Source organism: Mus pahari, chromosome X (assembly GCF_900095145.1).
Source record: "Mus pahari chromosome X, PAHARI_EIJ_v1.1, whole genome shotgun sequence".
NCBI classification, from domain to species: Eukaryota; Metazoa; Chordata; class Mammalia; order Rodentia; family Muridae; genus Mus; species Mus pahari.
In genome coordinates, this window is record NC_034613.1 from 120,338,212 (window position 1) to 120,362,508 (window position 24,297).

At 41.3% G+C, this 24,297-nt stretch overlaps 1 protein-coding gene across 1 annotated transcript; it reads right to left on the reverse strand.

The window, feature by feature from the left end:
* Positions 1-8,395: 8,395 nt before the first annotated feature.
* Irs4 (insulin receptor substrate 4) lies at positions 8,396-22,800 on the reverse strand. The gene is made up of 2 exons (XM_021188459.1): positions 19,046-22,800; positions 8,396-10,939 (listed from the first exon to the last, which is right to left on the reverse strand). Exon 1 carries the CDS (start codon positions 22,711-22,713, stop codon positions 19,063-19,065), a length of 3,651 nt encoding a protein of 1,216 aa, XP_021044118.1. The 5' UTR covers positions 22,714-22,800; the 3' UTR covers positions 8,396-10,939; positions 19,046-19,062.
* Between the last annotated feature and the right edge of the window lie 1,497 nt (positions 22,801-24,297).

Here is a 24,297-nt window from a genome sequence, read left to right on the forward strand (position 1 = left end):
TTTCTATAGAGTTTCTTTCATTTCTTGAATGACATTTTGTAGTTTCCACAGTGTTATTTGTGTATCATTTTGTTCATAAGCATTTTATCCTTTTTGATGTTACTATAAATCGGATAGTTACCAATATCTTATCTTATCTTTTTCATTGCTACTGTTTAAGAATACAAGTTTGTCTGCCTCTCTCTCTCATATATTAGCAATGTATTCTGAAACTTTAGTCAATACATTTATTAGCTCTAGCATTAATTTTTTTAAATTTTTGAGGTTTTGTTTATATAAGATTGTGTTACATGCAAATGGATCAATTTTTTCTCCCTTTACATATATATTATATTATATTATATTAATTATATTTCCTTGATTGGACAGGCTGTAAAATCCAGTACACTATTAAATTGAAATAATGAGGGCTAGAGATGTAATGTGCTTGTCTGGCATGCCAAAGGATCCTGCTTTTATCCCTTATACCTCGGAGATATTGAGACATTTTGCCTATTTTTTCCTTTATTTCTATGGGTGAGATACTTGTGAAGAAACAATGTTAATTGTCCTCTAGATGTAATATGACTTACCAGTCAAACTATCTCTCCTGATCTATTAAGTATTGATCTGTCTTGTTATTTATTATATTTATACAGTTTCCATTTATTTGTATCAATTTTGGCAGTTCATATCCTTCTCTAATTTGGTCTATTTTATTCAATGCATTTAATTCATAGCATACAATCTTTCATAGTGTTCTTCAGTAGCCATTATTATGTCTTTAAGATTAATAATATTTCATTCATTCCTAATTTAAACAGAGATGTAACACTTGTGGACTTTTTTCAAGAACCAACTTTGAATTTTGTTAATTCTCTGTTATCTACATTGGTTTTTGCTCTACGTTTTATTATTTTCTTCAGCTTATTGCAGTTAAGTTGGTTTTTCTTTACTAAATTTTTGTCTTTTTTTTTCAATTCTTCTATATCTTTAATTTCTTTTTTTTTATTTTTCTCTCCCCCAGATCGGTCCCCATCTTCCTCCCTTCAGAAAAGAGCAGAACACCCAGGGATACCATCCAAACATGGCATGACAAGTTACAGTAAGACTAGGCACAAACCCTCACATGGAAGCTGAACAATGCAAGTCAGTAGGAGGAAAGGGGTCACACAAATAGGCAAAAGAGTCAGGGACAGCCTCTGCTCCACTGTTAGGAATCCTATAAGAACATGAAGTTACCCAGTCATAACATACATGCAGAGGACCTAGGTCAGGCTCTTACAGCTTCTCTGAACTCTGTGAGTTCCAATGAGCTCCGGTTGGTTGATTCTGTGGACCTTATTAATATTATTTCTTTTTTTTACAGTCCAGTCGTTATCCCCTCCCAGTCTGCCCTTTGACTGTTCCTCAGCCCATACCTCCCCACCCCTCAGACTCCAAGATGATGACCCTACCTGCCCCCCCCCAACCCCACTAGACCTCCTCACTCCCTGGGGCCTCAAGACTCTTGAGGGTTGGGTGCTTCTTCTCTCACTGTGGCCAGACCAGGCAGTCCTCTGCTGTATACGTGTCAGGAGCCTCATATCAGCTGGTGTATACTGCCTGGTTGGTGACTCAGTGGCTGAGAGATCTCCGGGGTCCAGGTTAGTTGAGACTGCTGGTTCTCCTACAGGGTTGCTTTTCTCCTCAGCTTCTTTCAGCCTTCCCTAATTCAGCAACAGGGGTCAGCTGCTTCTGTCTATTTGTTGGGTGTACATATCTACATCTGACTCTTTCAGCTGCTTGTTGGGTCTTTCAAAGGGTAGTCATGCTAGGTCCCTTTTTGTAAGCACTTCATAGCCTCAGTAATAGTGTTAGGCCTTGGGACCTCCCCTTGAGCTGGATCCCACTTTGGGCCTGTCACTGGACCTTCTTTTCCTCAGGCTCCTCTCCATTTCTATTCTTGTAATTCTTTCAGACAGCAACAATTATGGGTCAGAAATGTGACTGTGGGAAGGCAACCCTATCCCTCACTTGACGCCCTGTCTTTCTGCTGGAGGTGGGCTCTACAAGTTCCCTCTCCCCACTGTAGGGCATTTCATCCCCCCTTTGAGTCCTGAGAGTCTCTCACCTTCAGGTCTTCAGTAGAGGATTCCCCCACCTCCTACCTCCTAAGATTGCCTGTTTCCATTCTTTCTGCTGCTCCCCAGGGCTTCAGTCCTGTTTCCCTTCCCTAATACTTAATCATGTTCCCTTTTTCCCCTCCCTGTTCCCTCTTCCACCAAGGTGCCTCCCTCCCTCTGCCCCTACCCCTACCCCAGTGATTGCTTTCTTCTCTATCCCAAGTGGGATTGAAGCATCTTCACTTGGGCCCTTTGTCTTGTTAAACTTGAATTCTGTGGATTGTATCCTGGGTATTCTGGGATTATTTATTTATTTATTTATTGCTACTATCCACTTACTAGTGAGTACATAGCATGCATGTCCTTTTGGTTCTGCCTTACCTCACTCAGGATGATATTTTCTAGTTCCATCCATTTGACTGCAAAACTCATGAGTATTTTTTATTATGCAAATGAACCACCTTTTCTGTATCCATTATTCTGTTGTGGGATATCTGGGTTGTTGCCAACTTCTGGCTATCACAAATAAGGCAGCCATGAACATAGTGGAACATGTGCCCCTGTGCCATGGTGAGGCCTCTTCTCCCATTGATGACTGACTAGGCCATCCTCTACTACATATGAGGCTGGAGCCATGGGTCCCTCCATGTGTATTCTTTGGTTGGTGGTTTAGTCCCTAGGAGATCTGGAGGGTCTGGTTGGTTCATATTGTTGTTCTTCCTATGGGGTCTTTACTAATTCTTTAAAGTAAAATTTAGGTTTTTGATTTGAGTGCTTTCTGTCTTTACAGCATTTTTAAAAGGTTTATTATTATTATTATGTATATGCATATGAATATATACTACTTCTACACATTCTCACAGAGGCCAGGGGAGGATGTCATATCTACTGAAATTGGAATTATAGGGGTTATGGGCAGTTGTGAGCCACCAGACATGTGTGCTGGGAACTGAATTCAGGTCCTCAGGAAAAAAAAAAAAAACATTAAGGAATCTATCACCTTTTGTTGCCTCAAAAATTTATGTCATTATTTGTGGCTGAGGGAGCATATGAGCATCACGGTCCATATGTGGAAATCAGAAGCCAGCTTGTAAAAGTCTGATTTCTCCTTCTACCATGTGGGCCACAGGTGATGGAGTTCAAAATCATCAGGCTTGGCAGCAAGTGCTATTACCACCTGAGCCCTTGCCTCATCTGCTCTTTCTGATTTTCAATTCAGACATTTATTTGTAGGTAATTCCCTCTAAATGATGTCTACTGATACCTATAAGCGTTGGTCAGTTTTGTTTGTATTTATTTACTTTAAAGTGGCAACTTATTTTCTTCTTTTTCCCTCATTTAAAAAATAGTTCTTTGAGAATTTAGTCTGTGTTTTTGTCATATTCATTCCCCTCCCCCAAATTATCCCAGATCCAATTGGCCTTCTCTATCCACCAGCTTTGTGTCCTCTTTAAAATATTAAGTCTAATTTGTATATATACTCTTGTATGTGTGGTATTCCAATGGTAGAGAATAAGCGATGGTAGAATGCTCAGACTTAACTGGAACATTTATATCACTCCCCACCCCCCCAAAAAGGTCCAGGGATCATTGTAGAAAAGGGGACTGACAAAATGATTATAAGAGATAGGGTATAACTAAAATGAAGCTGTTTTCCACACACAGCATGGCACTTTCATGGATGAAATCATATAAATTGTGATAGCATTCACAAGACCTGTGCAAACTCAAGCCAAACAAAGTCCTAGCATTGAGAGAGGGCACAAAGCTCCACCTCTGACTGGAGCTATTGGCAAATGATAGCTGTTGGGAGGAGAGTCAGATTTCTTTAATGGCATGGCCCCTTGTAAGGCAACAGATATTCTTATCAATTGGTTGGTTTTGGAGTGTTAGTTACTTTCCAAACTTTTGTGAATTTTAAGTTATTCTGGCAGTTTATTTTATTTCAATGTAGTTAGTGACTGTACAGTTTATCATTTTTAAGATTTAAAATGCATTGTGAGTTGTCTTATGAGGTAACATATGATGTCATTCAGAATATGTCCCAGGTACTTTTTAGAACAATATGTCTTCTATTACTGTTGAAAGTAGTATTCTATAAAAGTATTTTAGGCAACACATAGATGGATTTTATATTTTGATCCATTTACTAATACATATATACATAATGACAATTAATGTAAATAGGTCATGAATTTGGAAAAGGACAAGGAGGGGTATATGGGAGAATTTGGAAGGAAGAAAGGAAAGGGAAATAATGTTATATTATAACATGAAAAAATAAAAAAACATAATTTTTTAGAACTCTGTTAGGTCTCATTTGAATGCAATGTTGTTGAAATCTTCTGCTGTCTTTTTAAAAGGATGTATTTTTTTTTTAATTTTATGTGAAAGTGTTTTGCCTGCATGTATGTCCGTATGTATATCACCCATGTTCCTGGTCCCCTTGGCAACCAGAAGAAGGCAACTGAACCCCTGGAAATGGGGGGGGGGGCGATAGAGATGATAGAATTTTTTAGCTACCAGGTGTGTGTTGGGAATTGAACAAAGGGTCCTCTGCAAGTGCGTCCAGTGCTCTTAACCCCTGAGCAGCTCTGCAGCCCCTCTTCTATTTTCTTGTTGATCTCTTCCCAGTTGTTTTATCCATTACTGAAAATTGGGTATTAAGTTCTTTAACTCTTATTGTTCAGTTGCATGTGTGTGTGTGTGTGTGTGTGTGTGTGTGTGTGTGTGTGTGTTATTTTTATGGTTCGAAATACATTTCTGTTTCTGCAGTAGCAACTTTTTCTCCAAAGTCTCGGTTTTTGTTTGTTTACTCTCTGTCTTGTTTTTAGATTAAATTCTCCTCTGGGGTCTCTTGTTGGCTTGTGTTCATGACTTACTTTCTGCTGTACTCTATCTCTATGTTCAGGTTCTAATGTATCTCTGCTAGATAACATATGATTGGATTGTTTTGTATACATTCTGCCTTTAAAATGAATTGTTCAAAACTTTCTAATGTAATGCAGTTTTGGAAAAGGTAAAACTGATGATTGCTTCATGCCCAACATTTTTTGCACCGCTTTGATCCCTATTTTCGTCTGCTTGTTGAGGCAGGAGAATAAACATTCTCTGACTTTGCCAGAGTTGGAAGTCTTTTGAAGGCTTTTTTATTTCTCAATCTTTTATCTCAGTTGCACTTTAAAAATTGGAGTTTCCATTAAGGCACTTTCCCAATTAACTATAGCAAAATGAGGTATAGTTTCACTTTTTCCATCCATGTGAAAAAGAAAAATAGAAAAAAATAGAAATTTTTCTTTAGATTGTTAAAAAAATTACTTCTTAAACTAGTGTACAAAATACTGGATTTCCTTGTGGCCTTTCATACATGTATGCTGTTAGACTTGGATTTTCCTCCTGCACTCTCGTCCCAGACCCCTTGGAACCCCTTCTGTTGTATACTTTCTCCCTTCAAATAGTATGCACCCTCTTTTTCTTGTTTTAAATTCTTCGAGTTTACAAACAAGAATGTCTTGAGTAACATATTTGTCTTGGGGTTCAGAGTCGTCAATGGGTAGAGGGAAAGAAAAACATCATTTTAGCTCCTATATGATGCTGGACATGGTGGCGGTAGGAAAGGGGTGCTGAGATAGAGGGATCATCACATCAAAGCCACACTTCCACAGACCGATTTGGCTGGCTTGTAAAACAAGCTGTTTTTGAGTGACACGGGCTATGTGGATTATGCCTAATACATTTAGCTGTGACTCTAATTAAACATAACCTCCAACACTTTTGGTCTTAATATAAGGGGGAAGAGACTGAGCACAAAAGCAAGCTCATTCCTATGTTTTCTAATTCACTTGTGAAAAAATGAAAACAACAAAGACATAAGTCCAAACTCGTGTTTAAAGGCTGTGCACACATGTGGTCCCTGAAAATGAGATACATGATGCACAATGTTGAAAATTTTCTTGGGAGCTGCTAGTTCTGAAATATAGAAAGAATTATATGCCTCTTTTTTTTTTCTGGTGACACCTAAGAATCTGCTTTCCATTTTAATATTTCCTTGGTCCCTTTGTTAGTTGAAATGCTAATCCAGAATGCTGCCAGTGACATAGAAGACACTTTAATAGATATTCTGAGATTTAAACTCAAGGAAGTGATTGCTTCTAGTTCAGTTGTATGAACCCAAATGTTTAATATTAAGTGAAGTCAGTGGTTTCCTCCTAAATTCTCAAGATCTTGTATAAGTTTACCCCATTTACATAGCACAGCACTGTGTGTTGCTGACAAATTCCAATGTAGCATGCAACAGTGGTTCCTAATTGCTTTAGCATTTATCATGCACAAGAGACGGGAGGGAAGTTGTCTCATTTTATACAGCTCAGTTGCATTCCTTATCTCTGAAGTACACTTAAGCAGCAAGCTGGGACTTAAGGTAGCTGCGTGAAAGCCAGCATCTATTAACATGCATATCTTGGAGGGAAAATGAATTGGATTTTCTAAAACAGAATACAGTCCAACCTCATTCCATGCATTAATTTTGCATAATTTCACTTTTGCACATTTTATAAATGAGGGGCCATGTTCTGACTTACCCGCATACACTCTCATGCTCACATTTTTTTCAGGTTATGACTTATGTCAGCTTTGTTTGCAAAACATTTCTTAAGAGAATTTTGGTGCTTTTCCAAGATGTCTTTTGAGGTCAATTAGCACCTATTAATGTTTTTCTAAACAGTCACTGGATGTGCTTAACCAGTGTGTACTTAGTCATCTTTTATCTGACAAGTGTTCTGAAAGGTTTTATGTTTTAAAGAAACAGTACCCATTTTCCTGAAAATGACACCTTCTGTTATGTGTTATAACTGAATAAAACTCCATCGTGTAAACATATCCCATGTTCTTTATTTGAGGCTTTATTAGTTGGTACCTGGGCTGACTCCATAACTTGTCAGGGTGAGTAGGATGTGAAAGTACAAGGAAAACTATCTGGGGGGATGAATTAGAATAAGAGGATGGTGCAAGAAACATAGGGTGAGGTGATACACATGTATGGTAATGCCTTTTAAAAGCCCATCACTACATCTAATGAATATATGTCCCCCAACTTTTATATTAAAAATGCAAGAACCCCTTGACATCTCAAAAAAATATTTGGTTAGCACAAATGAGACAAGAAGAGTGTGTAAGTTGAAGTTTTATGCACTCTTATATACAGGTGCTTCATGCAACAGAGTTGTGCTGATTGTCAATAGTCTGTCCCTACTGTTTCGGGACTTCAAGTTAAGAATTAACCCCTAAATGGGAATACAATGATCATGCTGAAAAACACCAGTATGTGCATTTGTCTTTAAAATTCCATTGGAGATGAGTAATATATTTATATATAATATATAAAATTGTATGTATATAATCCCATGAAAAGAAGATCACAAAACTATATGTGTACTTATAGATATACATTCACACACATGTATATAAGTGTGTAAATTATTATTTATACATGAAATTAGAGTAACTAACGTTCTGTTACGGAGTCTGTGATGATAAAGGTACTTTTTATCTTTCCATCGCAATATTTTTTCATATATATCATCTAAGATGTACCCAGAAAGCACAAGCTGTACAATCAACTTAATGGTCTCCCCATGGACTTGAGCTCTGCCTTTTTACCCTGTGACCCATTTGACCTGTGTGCACCCACTGGTCCCAGATTTGCTCTCATTGTTCTATGTGGCAAAGGTAACTTGGGAAAGACCAAATAGGTAAAGGGGTAACCATTTTTTAATGTTTCTAAAAGCCTGTGGATTCAGAAAAGGCTGACATAATTTATAAATGAATTTATGATATCCAATCTATTCTCCCTTTTATAGTCCATCAGTGTAAAAATGCTACCTGTTTATTGGTATATTTTTCATATACTAAAATTTTCTTTTTCCATGGTTAACAATAAAGCAATGAAAGGGAAGTCCTTCAAAGAATAGTGTTAAGTGGCAAGTAAAGGAAAGAAAGCTAAATTATAAACAATCAGTTCACCCTCCTAGGGTAGGTGATTAGTAGTAGTCACCCCTTGTTGAGATCTACTTGTAAACTCTGGGCAGGCATTCTGTAGATTGTTTTAAGCTACATTTGTAGACTTGAGAGTGAGTTGATTCCATTAACTCTATCAAAAAGCTTCATGCTTGTAGCCAATGTGACTGGCATGTTTTAATTACTCCAGCTGCTCCATTCTGGGAAACGGTTGGCAGTCAACTGTACAAGAGCAGGGAAATATACTTGTAATGAAGGTGAGACAACTAAGAAAAAAATGAGACCACACAAACAACTTACATGAACACATTTATTGCAAGTAGCTCTAAGGAAAAGCAAGTCAGATATATATATAAACACTATACAGAGTTGCACGGTCGTCTCCCAAAACTGCAAACCAGATGCTTACAAACAAGAANGTTTAAGAGTATTTACAAAGGAAGACAAACACAGAGCAACTCAAAGCAGGTCTGTGAAGCAGAAGTAGCGAATGTAATGAACTGTTGGAACTGTAAAGCTCTAGTTTTTTACTGACCAAGTAACTATGTATGACACCAAACTAATGTAGTGCTCACACACACAAATCATTCCATCGTTATTTTTCTCAGCAGCATAAACTGACCACTGGAAGGCAAGTGATATAGCGGTACACATATTCCATAGATTCTTCCAGCACAATACTGAATAAATTAATTATATCTGTAAACTAAGAAGTTGTGTTTAAGAGATTGCATATGTGTTATGCAGTACCTGTGACTATTTGTACCTGTGACTAATTGTGTGTCCGACTGTGTATGAGATTGCCATTCATTTATTCAGCAAGTGTGCTATCTCTGTGCTCTACCTTCTGTTCCCTGTCTATTGGCAGCCTCCAAGCCGAATACATGAACAAAGTAACACAGCAGTTTCCCTCAAATCTTTTCTTGCTACAATTCTGAACGATTATGACAACTTACTTGAATATAAAATGGTAATAGAAGGCCTGAAGAAAGGCTGCCTAAAGAGTACACTGTTACGATGAACAAAAGCCACACTGCGTTACTGAATTAGGTAGGAACAAGAGAGGAGCCTGAAGGGACTGATGGAAGCAAGTGATACCCTAGCAATGACCAGAAACTGGTTCAGTGTCTGGCACTGAAGCCACATCCTCTCCTCAGCACAATTCACGTGGGGGAAAAGGAGCACACACACACACACACACACCCATCCCTTTGCTTAGTAGGCAGGGAGAAACAATAGAAATCAACTCGGTCCTCTGGAAAGTTAGTTTAGCCACATTTACTAGAAGCACACGTTCAAAGATGTAGGGACCGAGTGGCAAAGAACTTCAGGTAAGTTTCACACTACTTCAAAGTTGCACGTTAGATGCAAAGCAATTTTTTTTTAAACAGAGTTACACACAATAGGTACGTCTATAATCACATGTTCACAGGTACACAAAGGTGTACATACACACAAATGTGTGCACACACACACTAGCACTCACACATTTTTGTAGACACTTGCTCAAACACTCACACCCATCTGTGAGATGATGAGGTTTGCCAGTGATGGTACGAGAGCCAAGAGCTGGGTACCACCACATAACAAAGCTCTAAGCAAGCTTCAAGACCTTTGTACCTATCCTGTGTGGTCACCACCTGCTGTTATCATAGTCTCAAAGGTCCAGGTTCCAAAAATCTTAATTCAGTTTCCATCAGAGGCAAGCAAAAATGGGGGGGAGGGGCTTGCTCTGATTTTTTTCTTTTAAATTTTGTACATCTTATATTGGCTTCATTGTCCAGAAGGAAACAAGGCCTTATAAGAGGTTCCTTTTGGCTTGAGTTTTAGGCATCAGTTGACTGGTTGATGAATTTGATAGGTATACACCAATTTCTGAATATGGGTAAGCAATGTTTTTATAGGCACCGTGGGCATCCTGGGCATGGGAGGGAGAATGGTTACTAGGGGGAAAGCCAGAAAGAGGGGGAGGCAGTTTAAAGAGTTGGAAGGAGGAGCCCCCAGAGAGGCAGAAAGGGTCTTGTGAAATGGATACTTGCCTCTTTACAGAGAATAAATGTAGATTTCAAAATAAAATCAAAACAATAGGTTTGGATATGTTCAATTCAATAGCAGAACATCCCAGGCACTACACAAAGAAGTAGAAAACCTGCTCCTTGGTTCTGCCTTTAAAATGCTAGAACAACTCTGTCAAGATATCACTTTACTTGATGGTTAGTGTTGATAGAATGTTGTAGTCTGGTTAACGAGCAAAATCTGAGATAATTTGCCCTTTAGTCATGTCTTTAAAATACTGAAAATGTCCTGTCAAGATAGAAGTTCAGTTCACATTAATTCCTTGATCAAGAAATGTTTTAAGTATGTAAATGTTCAGAAAAAAAGATTCTCCAGATCACACCTACCTTCTCATTCACATAGATGTCTCTTTCTCTACCGTTGTTTAAAGATATTCTCATTGAAAACTCTCCCAAGTATTTTAGGCTGGCTATATTTACACTTTTTTTTATGAGAGGAAAGGGGTAGGGTTATGAGACACTAACTTATAGCATCTCATTCCTTTTAAACAGATACATCAGGGAACCTGGGAAGCAAAGCAAATGTACAGTGTGCACATATTTAAGTCAATCAATGGATGCAGGAGGCAGTCCTGAGAATAAACTCCATTAGTATGCTCATTCAGCTGCCACAGTCTGCTCGTTGACTGGTAGAAATCAAGGCTGGTTTCTATTCAGAAGCCTCAGAATTTTCTTTCTTTTAGGCAGATCTGGAGTAGACAAAGATGAAGTTCTGTGTCACTTTTCTTCTAAAATGTGTTTGGTTTTGGTGGCAGTGTAATAACTCTAAAAAAAAAAAGGATGACAAGACAAAAGTTATTTTAAAAATTAGTGCAAAGAGCTGTCACCCACTCCTTGTTCATAAACAAAAGAAAACAAAACTTGCAGAGGTAGCTGAGAGACCCGCTGAGGATGCTGCCTTGGCATACACACGGATATTTGACACCATGGGCTGCCTGTACACAGAAAACAAGCTAAAAGAATCTGTGGAAAACTTTCTCCAGAGTTGGCTTAAAGTAAAAGTTCTTCAATTAACTATAAGTACCATTTTTTTCTGATGGATGTTTTGATAAATGCAGCAGGATTGAGCATCCGAGTATCCACCCCTCCCGACTTATTGTAGTTGCTAGTTATGTTCATTGTAGGGATCTTTCCTTCATATTAAAAAGCTTAAAAAGAAGTGCACTAACGTAGAAAGTATTAAGTCTTCCTGTAAGCACTGTGTTTGTGAAGTATTAGGTTTTGTTAGGATAGAGGGTAGTGGGTGTTCACATTAGCAACTCATTTACTTGGGGCTAAATTGAGCTAGGTAGGTATCATGGGATTTTATTTAAATATTATCTACATGTTTTTTGACAGAAATGTGATGTTACAAAAGAATATCGCAAATTTAGCATATATATATATATATATATATATATATATACACACACACACACACACACACACACACAATGGAATTGTTTCAAATGAGGATTTCTAAGTATCATATACTATGATCTTCATGTCATGCAACTTTGCAGAAATGCATAAATTAAGCTGCCAAGGTACCCAAGAGACAATGCTTGGAATTAGAACCATTTATTGCTATTGGAGTATCTTTTTCTCTGCTTCCAAAAAATAACAGCAGCTCTTCCAAAACTTGTATTCATATTTCCATGCCTTCCTATAACACTTGCATCAACACTGGGTGAAGAACGAAAAACCTACTAAGACCCAGCAAATGGCCGTGTAGTTTCAAGTTTACAAATATGTTTGTCAATTCCTGTTCATCTAGGTTAGTAGACAGGAATGATGCTTTCCAAACAACGATAATCCTCAAATAATTTACCTTGCTTTTACAGTGCATTATGGGAACCAGAGCCACAGATTTGCCTTTATAATTCTGTTTCTCTTAGGCCCATATTAAAATGAGTTCACATTCATGAACACATTCCAAAGAACACCAAAAAGAAGCAATTCACAAGATTGCTGAGTAGTGGAAAAGAGCAATTCAGGATTAAACATAAATCTGAAAAAGTCTACAAAAGGAATATTAAAGAGCTGACAACCACACCATGTGTTCAGTTCCTATTTATTTTTAATAAAATCTCACCAACAGAAAAATGAATAGTGATGATGCTTTGGGGAGTTATCTGATTTGGATTTACTTTTCCATTTGATCAAATAAATCCATCAAGCAAAGAACCAAAGTGAATGAAGGGAAATGGCCTTCCATGATGAATATATGAAAAATATAACAATTCAAGCATGCTACTTAGCTTAGCAGTCACTGGGTTATATGCAGGTTTCATCTCTTCAATAAGAACAGTTCCCTGTATGAGTGGATAAATAGGAAGTACTGTCCCTACAGTGTGAAAATTAACAGGGAATTCTGCTGGTCTTTATAGTGCCACTCATAGTATCTCTTTCTTAGATCAAATGATAAAATATGATTTTCCCCACAGTGGCAGTGATTTCCCAAAAGAACTTGTCAAAAGAATCTGGAATAAAAACAGATATCACTTGTAAAACTCTGTGTTTTTAAAGGGCAGCCTTGTTGTCTGGCATCTGTCCTTCATGACTGGGCTCTGGCCACATAAGCTGGTTCATTCCAGTCCTGATTATTTGGAAATTGACTTGGGGGTCCACCACTTTATCTTTCATCCTAGGTTGGTTTCTCCACTACATCCCAACACACACTTGGACTCTTTCACTCTGCTGCCTAGTTACTGCTGACATGAAGAATGCAAGTTAGTAGAATTTTAATATGTTCAGTCTTCAATTTACAAAAGACATATAGTCCCAGGCTCATTGTTAGTTGAGACTCAGAATAAATTACCTCATAGAAACACTGCTCTGAAAAATGGTCTACATAAGACGCTATTTAACCTCTTCATTTCCTGAACCAACAGAGCAACTGTTTTTTCCAATCATTTCTGTGAGATGCACTGGAAGTTTCAATTTGGAACTCCAGGAAAATAGATCTTCTAGTCATGATGGATGATAGAAATAATAAGGACTCCTATAGTCAAAAGGTTAAAATCGCATTCCCTAGTCGTTCATTCGAGGGCATGGTGGATGCACATGTGAGTGATTTTCAAGATCACCTGTAGGTATTGTCTTGACTGACATTCTACATTTCAAGTCTTCAAGTAGGAAATCAGAAATCAAATTGTGGCAAATTATAGAACTTTTGAGATCTAAAATTAAATCTCGCTAGGGTGATCACAATTTATGGGGAATGGGATATTCCACAATTCTTTAAAGTCTGAAGAGGACCACACATATTGTGGTCAATCTAAGCATGGAAGTATCAGCCTGGTTACTTGTGTGCCAACAAATGGTAATGAACCAGGCAACACATCCTCAGAAGTGTACAACAGGAATCCCATCAAGGAAAGCTGTTGCTTTTAGCTGAGTGCAAACAAGCTGGGGCTGGTGACATCTAGAACAGTAGTAGTTCTACATTCTACATAGTCCTTATAGGATATCTAGACGGTCCCCACCTTTTCTGTTAGAGAGAAACCAGGTAAAGTCATTTTTTTCTGAAATGAAGAACCCAAGTCTGGTAAAGGGCATCTTAACAGTACAAGTCATAGATACAAGCAATGGTAACTTTTACAATAAAGAAAGTATATTATAGTGTAGGGGAAAACAACAATCACTTTCTCATTTCTATAAGTAAACACGTATGCAGCCATTTTCTAGTCTAAAAGGAATTCATCAGTCTGAAATAGAAAAAAATCCTTTAAATCAACACAAATCAAAACCAGTATATTTGTTAACATTAAAATCTCCTAAAAATTTCCCAAATCTTACATGTCAACCCTATGTTTCCACATCTGTGTGCCCAATAATCAATGTAGATTAGCTGGAGAACAGCTTACGTCCGTAAAGCAAGGATAAAATACTGACAATGTTATCAATAGGTTTATAGTTTGCATTTCAATAGTTGTGCCAAAAAAAATCCCAAGTGGATTGCAATATCTTCACTTCATTGTTCTAAAAATTAATTGCTTGCATTTCCATTTTTCATTCAGTAAATGATCCTCATGGTCTAAGAGGTTGCCAGCCCCTCTAACCACATACTACCAGTTTTAACTTAGTATTTCACAAAATGTATTTCCCAAGACGACCAATAAAAGGATATTTGTATATAGTCTTAAAGCCTTTAAAATGGTGCTAAAGAAAATGAATTTAACTTAAAACAAGATTTAATGTCCCACATAGGATCTGTTTCTCAAGACTTCTGAAAACTACCTGCCTAAAGGCCCAAAGCACCTCCATATGTGTACGGAGAGACAGACAGACAGACACACACACACACACACACACACCAGCATACATGTCTATAACACTTTTTTCCCTATCTGTTTTATTTTATCCTGTTATGCTCACTGTGGTAGTTTAGATTAAAATATGAGATTTACACAGAAAGAAACAAATTAAATTAAAAGGCTCGTAATAGCTGACAAATGCCACTATTATCAAAGCCATAGAAATCTAAATTCAGTTAAGCAAATAACTATTAGTTGGAATTTACTGACTACACCCTCAATTCACATTCTTTCCTTTCCAATGCTTTTATTTGATATAAATACTTATCATACACACACACACACACACACACATGCTCACATAATTTGTGTTTGGGAAGTAAGAACAGCTAACTCTTCTCTAGGTACATTTTAAAACATTAAGTTCCAGCTGAGGTCAATGCAATGAAGATCACCTGAGCCCTGACTGATGGTCAACTTAGAATGCTCTGAGAGCATTCCAACAAAATTTTCTAGCATCAAATTAATGTGTACTTGTGCTTTTGCTCCCAAAGCTTTCATATATAACTTTCATTAATATAAATATGACAAACTAAGACTTTCTTATAAGTCAGTGTCATGTGCCAGAAGGAGCAGTAGACTGGAAAACAGAGTTCTGAGTTACATTTTTAGTTCTGCCACTTACCTTCATGAACTCGGGAAAATTCTTAACTCCAGCGTCACTTTCAGTACTTACCAGCAGTAAAGTAATGAGTGTGAAAGCACTTTGAAAAATATAAGGCAATCAATCTGTAACTGGAAAGCATTCCCTCAATCAACAAGTTGACAATTGAACAACAATCCATTGTAAAATCACACACACAGTAATCCTTACATTTTTTCCTGCAAGGGCCAGGCATATCTGTTCTAACATGAGGGGTTTTTTTTTTGTTGTTGTTGGTGGTGGTGGTGGTGGTGGTGGTACTTCATAAACCCGAGATTGTACCCCAAGATAAACGCCTGCCAATGACTTGGAAGAATTTTGGTTCATGTTTGGCGATTAGAGACAGGGAAAGAAAGCTAAAGACCCTGGTTGAGTATTTATGAAAGTGTAATTGTCTGGTGTGCTTAATTAAAGACCTGGCACTGGTTTCAAAGAGATGTTTTGCTCCTAGCTGACATTTTTATCCTGGAAGCATCAGTCTTAAAATAGAACAAATACAAATGAATAATGATTGCCAACAACTTTAGCTAACTTTAACTGGGTGAGGTCCTTTTTAATTATTTAGGTCAAATACTTTATTACTCCAAAGAATTATCTAGATTTGGTGGAGATGGATGATGAATGCTACATAAAATAAGTAAACCATCAATTATAGCTGGAAATTGTCTGCTATCTAGAGATCATATTCTGTTATTTACATTAAATATGTCTAATACAGTAAAAATGATTTGCCTTCAGCACCTATAATTTATAACAATGGAACTTGGCAGCAGGACAACAGCAAAATGCTTGGGGTTCCTATGTTGTGACAATAGGAACTAAATTGTCAAAGGTTAATTACTAGTTTTGGCCTTTTAATACTATCATAATATAACTAATTTGAATGGCCAATCATTTCATATAATCTACAGCTGCCCATTTCATGCTCCTATGTCTTGAATTAAAATACCAGGGAAATTTACATCCAAAAATCACTTCAACCTATCAATTTTATATCAGGTAAAGCATTAAAAGAAGTAAAAAGGCACACAACAGTTTAGGAATAGATGAAATCATATGGGAAATGACACTCTTCTAAATGCTAATGTGTTCAAAAGCTTGATCATCAAGGAATTGCTTTAAACATATTTCATGTATCAAAAAATACATACTCAAGTTATATTCTGGGTGTATCTAATTGGTTTAAACAAGCAACTACAAAATACTTACATGAAGCTTGACTATAGAGAAATAAGGCTATACATTCATCATTTTTATACTTCACAATAGAAGTGGTCTTAACGAATTATAATCTCACTTACATCATAAACAGATCTCAATATAAAGATCCCAACTGTGAATAATCAAGTGGGATATTTTTAATGAAAGAAAAGAGACAAAAAGTGACACAGAATTTTAACTTAGTTTTGGATTTTTAAATGTAGTAGTTAACAGTCACAACCAGGATACTAATCCTAACTACATAATAATACACATATAATACTGCTCTATGCTAGTTCTAAACACATTCCATAGATGGAAATTAACTTATTGAGCTTTGTGACTCCTAACATTGTGCCTTTGTGCCTTGTTTACAACTCTGTTTCCTAACATGCCGCATTCAATTTTTAAATCCTAGGTAAGTAAGACAGAACAGAAATAACCTGCAGTTCATCTATAGCTTTAGAGGAAAAACATCATCAGATTCATTTGACCTGTTTTAAACATTTCACAGCCAACACTTTATCAATCCACATTAAAATGCTACCTAAAGTCATTTTCTGCAATAGGTTTTTACAATACCATACCTCCTCCCGTGCCCTTCCATATGATATCTTATAGTAAACTACATGTCAAATATCTCTTTAGCACCAAGAAATTAGCTAGTTTTCAGAAAAACTAAATCATTAGTTTAAATGCTTGAATTTTCACTTCTGTGTTAAACCATCAACCAAAAACCCTTTTGATTTATAAAGTGATTTCATGCTCCAAAATGCTTCCATTCACTTATCTCAATGTAAGCTCCTGCCTGTCTGTAAGTTACAACTTCAGTGGTGTAGTCCCACAATGAAGTTAGGAATTTCCTCAATACACAGTACAATCAGCGCATATTAAATCTCCAATATAGCTACAAGGTCACTAATCAGTAACTTATATAAATATAATGGTCATTGAATCTCAATAATCCTCAGATGTCAGAGTTTATTTGAATATTTGAAGAACAGTATGATTTCACTATTTTTATTTGTGTGTTTGTGTGTGTGTACAAAGACCAGAATATTGGAAAGTGTAGGCATCTTTCAAAAAAAAAAATCACAGGGTCACAAGCAGCTACTCTTTTGATGTGGAATTTGACTTCAGAGTTGTACACAGTACCATGAGCAGTTAGACTTCCACATAAGATCTATGTTCTTGGAAATTGAATTATGATTTTTAAATACATATACCTATGATGGTAGTTCTCTCTCTGTGTGTGCCCCCCCCCGTGTATGTGTTTGGTGTGTGTGTGTGTGTGTGTGTGTGTGTGTGTGTTGGGGAGGAGCTCACAATTAAAAGGACTTTTGAATGAAGTCCTTAGGCAAGCCAAATCAGCCTTTTGTTGTTTTAATGATCATTCCTTTGGTGTGTCTGTGCTGCAATGTGAGGTTTTGTATGGCAAGTTTTCTATAGCAAGGAGAGAAAGAGGAGGTAGGGGGCTACACCTGCGCTAAATGGAGAGCTTGTAAGGGGATGGTTGTGATCAACCCCAGCTTGTTCTGCCTGATCAAGCACAGTGGGCAAAGATCCAATCACAAAAGCATTCCAGAGAGCAAGCAAAGCAAAACTGACTACTGCACTGACAACTGCTGGGGACCAACCCGTCACGGGGAAAGCATGCTCTTCTAAAGAGAGAAGGGAGGGCAGGCAGACCCCAAGGGTATCATCTGCAAAGATTACTTGAGACTCTCTCAAGACAAAGTTGGGCAATTTTGTTCACAGATTCACTAAGCTTTGTTCTCAGAAATCCTTCTCTTCCTACAGAAAATTAGGCGTTAAAAGTCTCCCACTGCTCCAGGGTTAGCCACCCTGTGTGGGAGCTAGGGGGTCCATCTTCTTCCACCAGCCTTTTTGTCTTGCTTTTCTCCATTTTCCAGAAGACACACCAATGAAATGTTTTATATGCTTTTTAAACCTTTGAAACAATATTCATATCCATAATCAAGATACCACTACACCCTCTTCAGAGAGGTGGAGGAGGGGAGCTAAAAATAATAAATGAAGCACAGCAAAAGTAACTTGTCTTTCCCTACCAATGACAGAAAAGGAACACACATGCTTTCTCTCAATTCTGTGTAAAAACAAAAACGGATTGGATCAGCACAGAAACACTTTCCAGAGCAAAGAGTATCTTTTAATCATCTGGGGTTTTATGCATCCTCTCCTCTTTCAGATGACAACCAAGCGTTAACCTTTTAGACAAACCACTGCAAACTAGCCAAACAATGACTGCCCTTTAGAAAGTAAATATGTTAATAGTTGGCTTGTTAACGGCTGAACTCTCTGCGTTCTCTTTCAACCACTGCCCTTAGGTAGAGCACACCTAGACAAGTAGCTTGGAAATTGAATGCATAGAACTCAGTATCTGAAGAACTTAGGGAAGAGGAAGTACCTTTGAAAGCATCCTCATGCTGCGGTTGCTGTGGGTCTTTACTTTAAACCACTCTTAAGAAGTTAATGCAATGTTTAACAATCGGCTCTGTCAGATAAATATATGGGTTATGTAAAAGCTAATGTTTTCACAAAGGCCAAAAATATATCGTGTGAAAAATTAAAACAATTCTATTCTCTGTAATAACACTAGGAAATGAACTAGCAGGTCACTTACTGCTAACAGCATGCCAACAAACGCATCAACTCACTTATTAATCGATTTCCAATAACTCAAGGAATTTTAATTATAAATTCACCAACCTCATTTCGGAGAGTGGTCACTTCCTGTAGTCACGTCTGGCAAAGTCCATTCTCACGTAAATGTCATTGTCATCATCGTCGTCGTCCTCAGAATCCGCTCTCTCTTGGGGTCTCAGCACCCAAATCTGGCGAGGTGGCGGCGGGGGAGCCGCTGCGCCGGCCGCCAGGTCCTCACCTCGGGCTCCTGGGTTAAGGGCTCCAGGATTCCAGCCTGCTGCAAGGTCCCGGAATTCTCTTACAGCCCGGGCACCCGCAACAGGTTGGAACCCGCGAGCGGAGGCGGAGTCAACTCCTGCCGCTGCGCGGAAGCCTGAAAAGGCGTCGCCAATGCTGGGGGCCGCTGCGAGCGCAGAGACCACGGCTAAAGCCCGGCTCACTGCCAAGAGAGGCGCCTCAGCTGGAGCAGCAATCACCGCAGAAGCGGCGGGAAAGTCTCTGTCCAAACTGTCAGTCGGGAAAGCCGAGACAGCGGCTCGAGTGCTGGCAAATAAACTTTGGGAGCGGCTTTGTGGGCGTCTTCTCTCCGGTGCTTCCTCCCGCCGCAGCCTAGCTACAGGTGGCGGTTCAGAGCGTCGACCAGGAAAGAGAGAAACGTCCATACAGCATTCAGAAAATGGGTCGACGACATAGATTTGACCTGTTTGAGCATCATAGCAAATGGCACTGTCAGCAAAAGACATGGTTGGTGTCATAGCCGGGTTGAAAATTACTTCAATGTATTCTCCCGCTTCCACAATGCTACCTATAGCACTGCCTGGGAAGGGCCACCTAGCACCGGCCAGAGGGATGGAGTTGGCACCTGGTAGAACTCTTAAAAGATCTGAGAGGCGGATTGTTGGATGTGGAAAGGGCACCCCGAATTCAACATTCAGGTAGCCAGAAAAAGCTGTGGGTGCGGGGTCAGTAATTACGCCCCGCATGTCTGGCAGTCCTTGAGCAGAAGAAGGTAGCACAAGGCGCTCTCTCTTAATAAAGTCAATGTTGATATAGTCACGGGAGCTATCGGCTTCTCTCTGCTCCTGTGTGGGGTTTAGCGGTTTAGGCTTTACTTGATTTCCTTTTGCAATAAAAGAAAGGTGGTTAAGTTCCTTAGCCTTGTTCTTTGGGGGCACATCATCTGAAGGCTTTACAGATGACTTCTTATCTTTAAGTTTTAAGAATGTCCCCTCAGTTGAAGGCTTTGAAGACCCATCTTTGGTGCCCTGGCTAAAGGAGGCTTCTTTGTGTAGACCGCTCCCCAGGAATTTTCCAGGTAACATCGGAACATACTCACTGTGGTCACTCTGTCCCAAAGGTGAACTCTGAAAAGGACTTGGCAGAGAGAAGTAAGAGCTCCAGCTTTTGGAGGAAGAGCCTCCCTGGGCATTGGGAGGATTTTTAGGAATCGCACCTGCTCCAGGAGCCATAAACATGTAATCACTGTCACTGTCATTGTCCTTTGAGTCATCCTCTTTATTAGTGTCCGGTGCTTTCGAAGCACTTGGCACAGGTGGTGGTGGGCTCACTCTGGGAAACATCATCATGTACCCTCTGGAGTCTTCAAAGGGTGACCTAGAGTGGCGCTTTGTTGAAGCAGAGGAATTTTGAGGAGCCATTGGCATATAATCACTGGAACACGCAAGAGGAGCAGCCACCCCTGGTCTCATTGGCACATACGGGTCATCCTCATCTTCATCGAAAGCTCTGGCTCTGTAAGGCCCCCGGGTCGCACCTCCTGGGGTCTCCATATCTTTCACCTCTTTGACTTCTTTGCGTTCTTTTGTGCCTCTGTCTGCGCAAAAATAAAGTCGGAATCTTCCCCCAGACTTCCCTTTGCCACCAGTTGCTCCAGCTGCTGGCGGTGGCGGCGGGGGTGGAGGCAGTGTTTGCTGCTGCTTGCTTTGAGTGAATTTACCAAAGTAGGATCTTTTCTTCACAGATTTTCCACGGTCACCATCGTTAGAATTTTTCCCACTTCCTGAGTTCTTGCCACCACCTGAGCCATGACCATCTCCGGGTCTCTGGCCACCGCCTGAGCCATGGCCACCTCCACCTGAGCCATGGCCACCTGCCGTGCCCTGGCCATTTCCTGAACACTGGTTTCCTCCGGCACCCTGACCTCCTGAGCCCTGGCCACCTCCAGATCCCTGTCTCCCGCCTGAGCCCTGGCTACTGGAACCTTGGCCACTTGAGCCCCGTCCACCTCCTGAGCCCCGGCCATTTCCTGAGCCCCAGTTGTTCATAGGTATGTAATCACCTCGGTTTCCTTCCTCACCCTCCTTGTCTTTTTCTTCAGTGTTGCCAGAGCTGGAACCGGAGGTTTCACGGGCTCTGTCGTTGGGGACATCTCCAGGCTGTGGGATCCGTCCCGGACTAGGTGCTGAGCGTCGGAAAAGGCTGGGTGGTACTGACGCGGCTCTCCTGGACCTGCGGGCTCTGGGCAGGTGCCCTCTTCCTCGCCTAAAAGGAGGCGGAGGCTCTCTGGGTGAAATGAAGCGCCTGGTGAATAGCATCTCTTCCCTGTCACGGAGAGCTCTGAGGCGGCAAAACTGCTCCAAGCCGAATCTTCTGAGCCAGCCGCCAGGCTCCAGCGGGAGCAAGCCCAGGTGCCTCCTAGTGGACAGCAGGGTTAACAGGTGGGCGCCAATACTGATGCTGTAGCTGCGGCATCGGGCTCTGTACTCATCTGCGCACAAGGCTCTCATCTTCTCCAAAAACAACTCATGCATATTTTGGGCCACCACAGAGTCATCCACCTGCATCCACAGCTCCCCCGGACCTATGACAGTGGATCTGCCGACTTCCAGGAAGAAGTACTGCTCCGAGTGCCCACAGCGACGAATGCTCAGCAGCTGGACGACCACACTGGCCACTTCCGTATTGAGCCTTACAAACACTACCTCTTCGTCGGTAAGACACAGCCGGAACACGCCGCTCAGCTCTTTTCTGTGCCCCAGCCCCCTGGGTTTCACTACTACCTGCCACACATCTTTGTAGAAGGGTGGCTCCGCCGCCGCTGTGGCCGCCAGGGCTGCCGGCTCTCCGTCCGGCAGCGCGCCTAGCGTGCCGCAGCGGCGGCGCTTGCTCTCGAGGATGAGGCGGCTGAGGAGCAAGTACCAGCTTTCTTGTTCCGACTCGTTCTCGGCCACCATCGCGAAGTATTCGTCCTGGGTAAAAAGGGCAATGAGGTGTCGGTACCTGGCATCGGCGCGCTGGCTTACGGAGAAGCATTGGTACAGGATGATCACGCGACGCGGTGGGATGAGTGCGGGGACCGCAGCACCGGAGGCGGCCGCCTCTGCTGCAGCCGCCGCGGCGCGGACACTGTGCCGGAACTTCCTGGCATTTCGGTAGTATTCCAGCCGAGCCGGAGCGTCTGCGGTCTCGAGTTTGAGCACGAAGTAACGCCTATGCCCATGCTTTTGCTTCCTCAGGTAGCCGCGTTTGCAGACTTCATCCCCGACGGGGAGGTCCTCCTCTTCGGATTCCGAGTCTGACCGGGAGCCAGTGGCTGTGGAGAGCCACATGGCTCCCGGACAGGATGACCCGGTCCCAATGAGTGCGGTCGGGGTTCCCGAGGAAAGGAGCGGGGTGGTCGCCACTGCTGCTAGAGCTGCGGAGGCTGCTGCTGCTGCTGAGGCTCTCAGTCTCCTAGGTGCTTGGTGGCCAGAGAAGGAGCAACTCGCCATGGTGATGCACGGTGGTTTTAAGGTGAGCGGAGGGGAGGGGGGGCTCGTGAAGGGAGGGCTTTGGGGGGAGAAGAGGCAGTCTCCCCCTGTCTGCCCGCCCCAGACCCCTCCCGCCTAGGCCCGCGTCCCCGCCCACTTCACTGGGCTCAAGGCAGTGGGCAAAACAACACGTGACCGTCGCCTCACGCGGCAGCTCGCACCAGAGACAGCTACCCGAGCGGTGGAGGGGCGCAAGCGGCCACCAGTAGAGGTGTGCGTGGGATGGGGACCGGGAGCCAGGGAAGCAGGGCCATCTTCAAAGCGGCAGAGACCCTTTGGGTGAATCTAAGGGCGTTTGGTTCAAGACAGAACCGACGGGAGGAGGCGGGGCTCTCTAACCACACCAAGCCTAGTCCGGAGTACCAGAAGGATGGGGTGGAGGGTAGACGTGAGAGGTGGAGGACAGAGCGGCCAGCCACCGGGACAAGATGGGTTGCCGCAGCCCACACTCATTTGGCTGAGGGGGGATAGAGGTGCTGGGAGGGGAGGGGGCTGGCAGAGCACCGGATGGTTTGTTTGTTTATTTAGGAAAGGGGGGGAAACCAGGTGAAACCGCTGCAAGGCTCTGATTGGTTAGGATTCGAGCCAATGGGAGGGTCCAACAAGGGGATGGCCCTGAATACATTAGTTTAGTGTAAGGGGGGAGTTGGCGGATGAGGGGGCGTGGTTAGGGTCCCAGAAAGGGGCTTCTCAATCTGGTTGCCCCTGGATCAGGCTGTAAACAACCTTCGGAAAATAGCTGTTAATGGTGGTGATAAATTCCTGCAAATCCCAGAGCCGCGGTGACCCCTCTGCCAGGAGCTCTTTCTCTTTTTCCCTACAGCTCCCATTTTCCCTTCCGATCGCAGTTTGCTCTAGTTCCACCTGCCTCTCACTTTGAGCTGTGCTTCTTAGCAGAAAATGTCAGTTATCTCTGGAAACGTGGTAAAGACCTGGGTCCTCAGACCTGCCACACACCAGGCTGCACACGCCTCCTCGCCCTCTCCACCCCTGACAAAAGCCAGCGATCCCAAAGACTCGGGAATTACGGCGATGCCTTCAATACACAGAGTGTATTTCTAGTCCACGAAAACACAAGTTTGCTAGATGTGATGTTTCTATTTGATTGATGACGACTATAAAGTACAAATTTGGGGGCCTGCGAAGTATACAGCCATGTTGGAAAAAGCCGGACTTGATTTTTTCTGAAAAACAATATTGAGCTGTCAAGAATTCCCGACCCCCCCCCCCCGGCCCCAGGCAATCCTTTGAACTGTATCTTTAAGGAATTAACAAATAGTAACTTTCTTTTTCCTTGAAGGAGACCGGGAAACTTTACGAAAAAGAAAGCTCCTATTTAGAACAAAGGACTTTATGAATATATACCCTTGAATATATTTTGCATCCTTTACTTCAGGAAGGTCCTTGCTTCATTTCAGTTTACAAATATCACAAAAATAATGAATCTACTGCCTCCCTTCTTGGAGAAAGTGCCGGAGTGTAAGTGCAACCTTCTAAAAACTCTCCTCTCCTCTCCTCTCCTCTCCTCTCCTCTCCTCTCCTCTC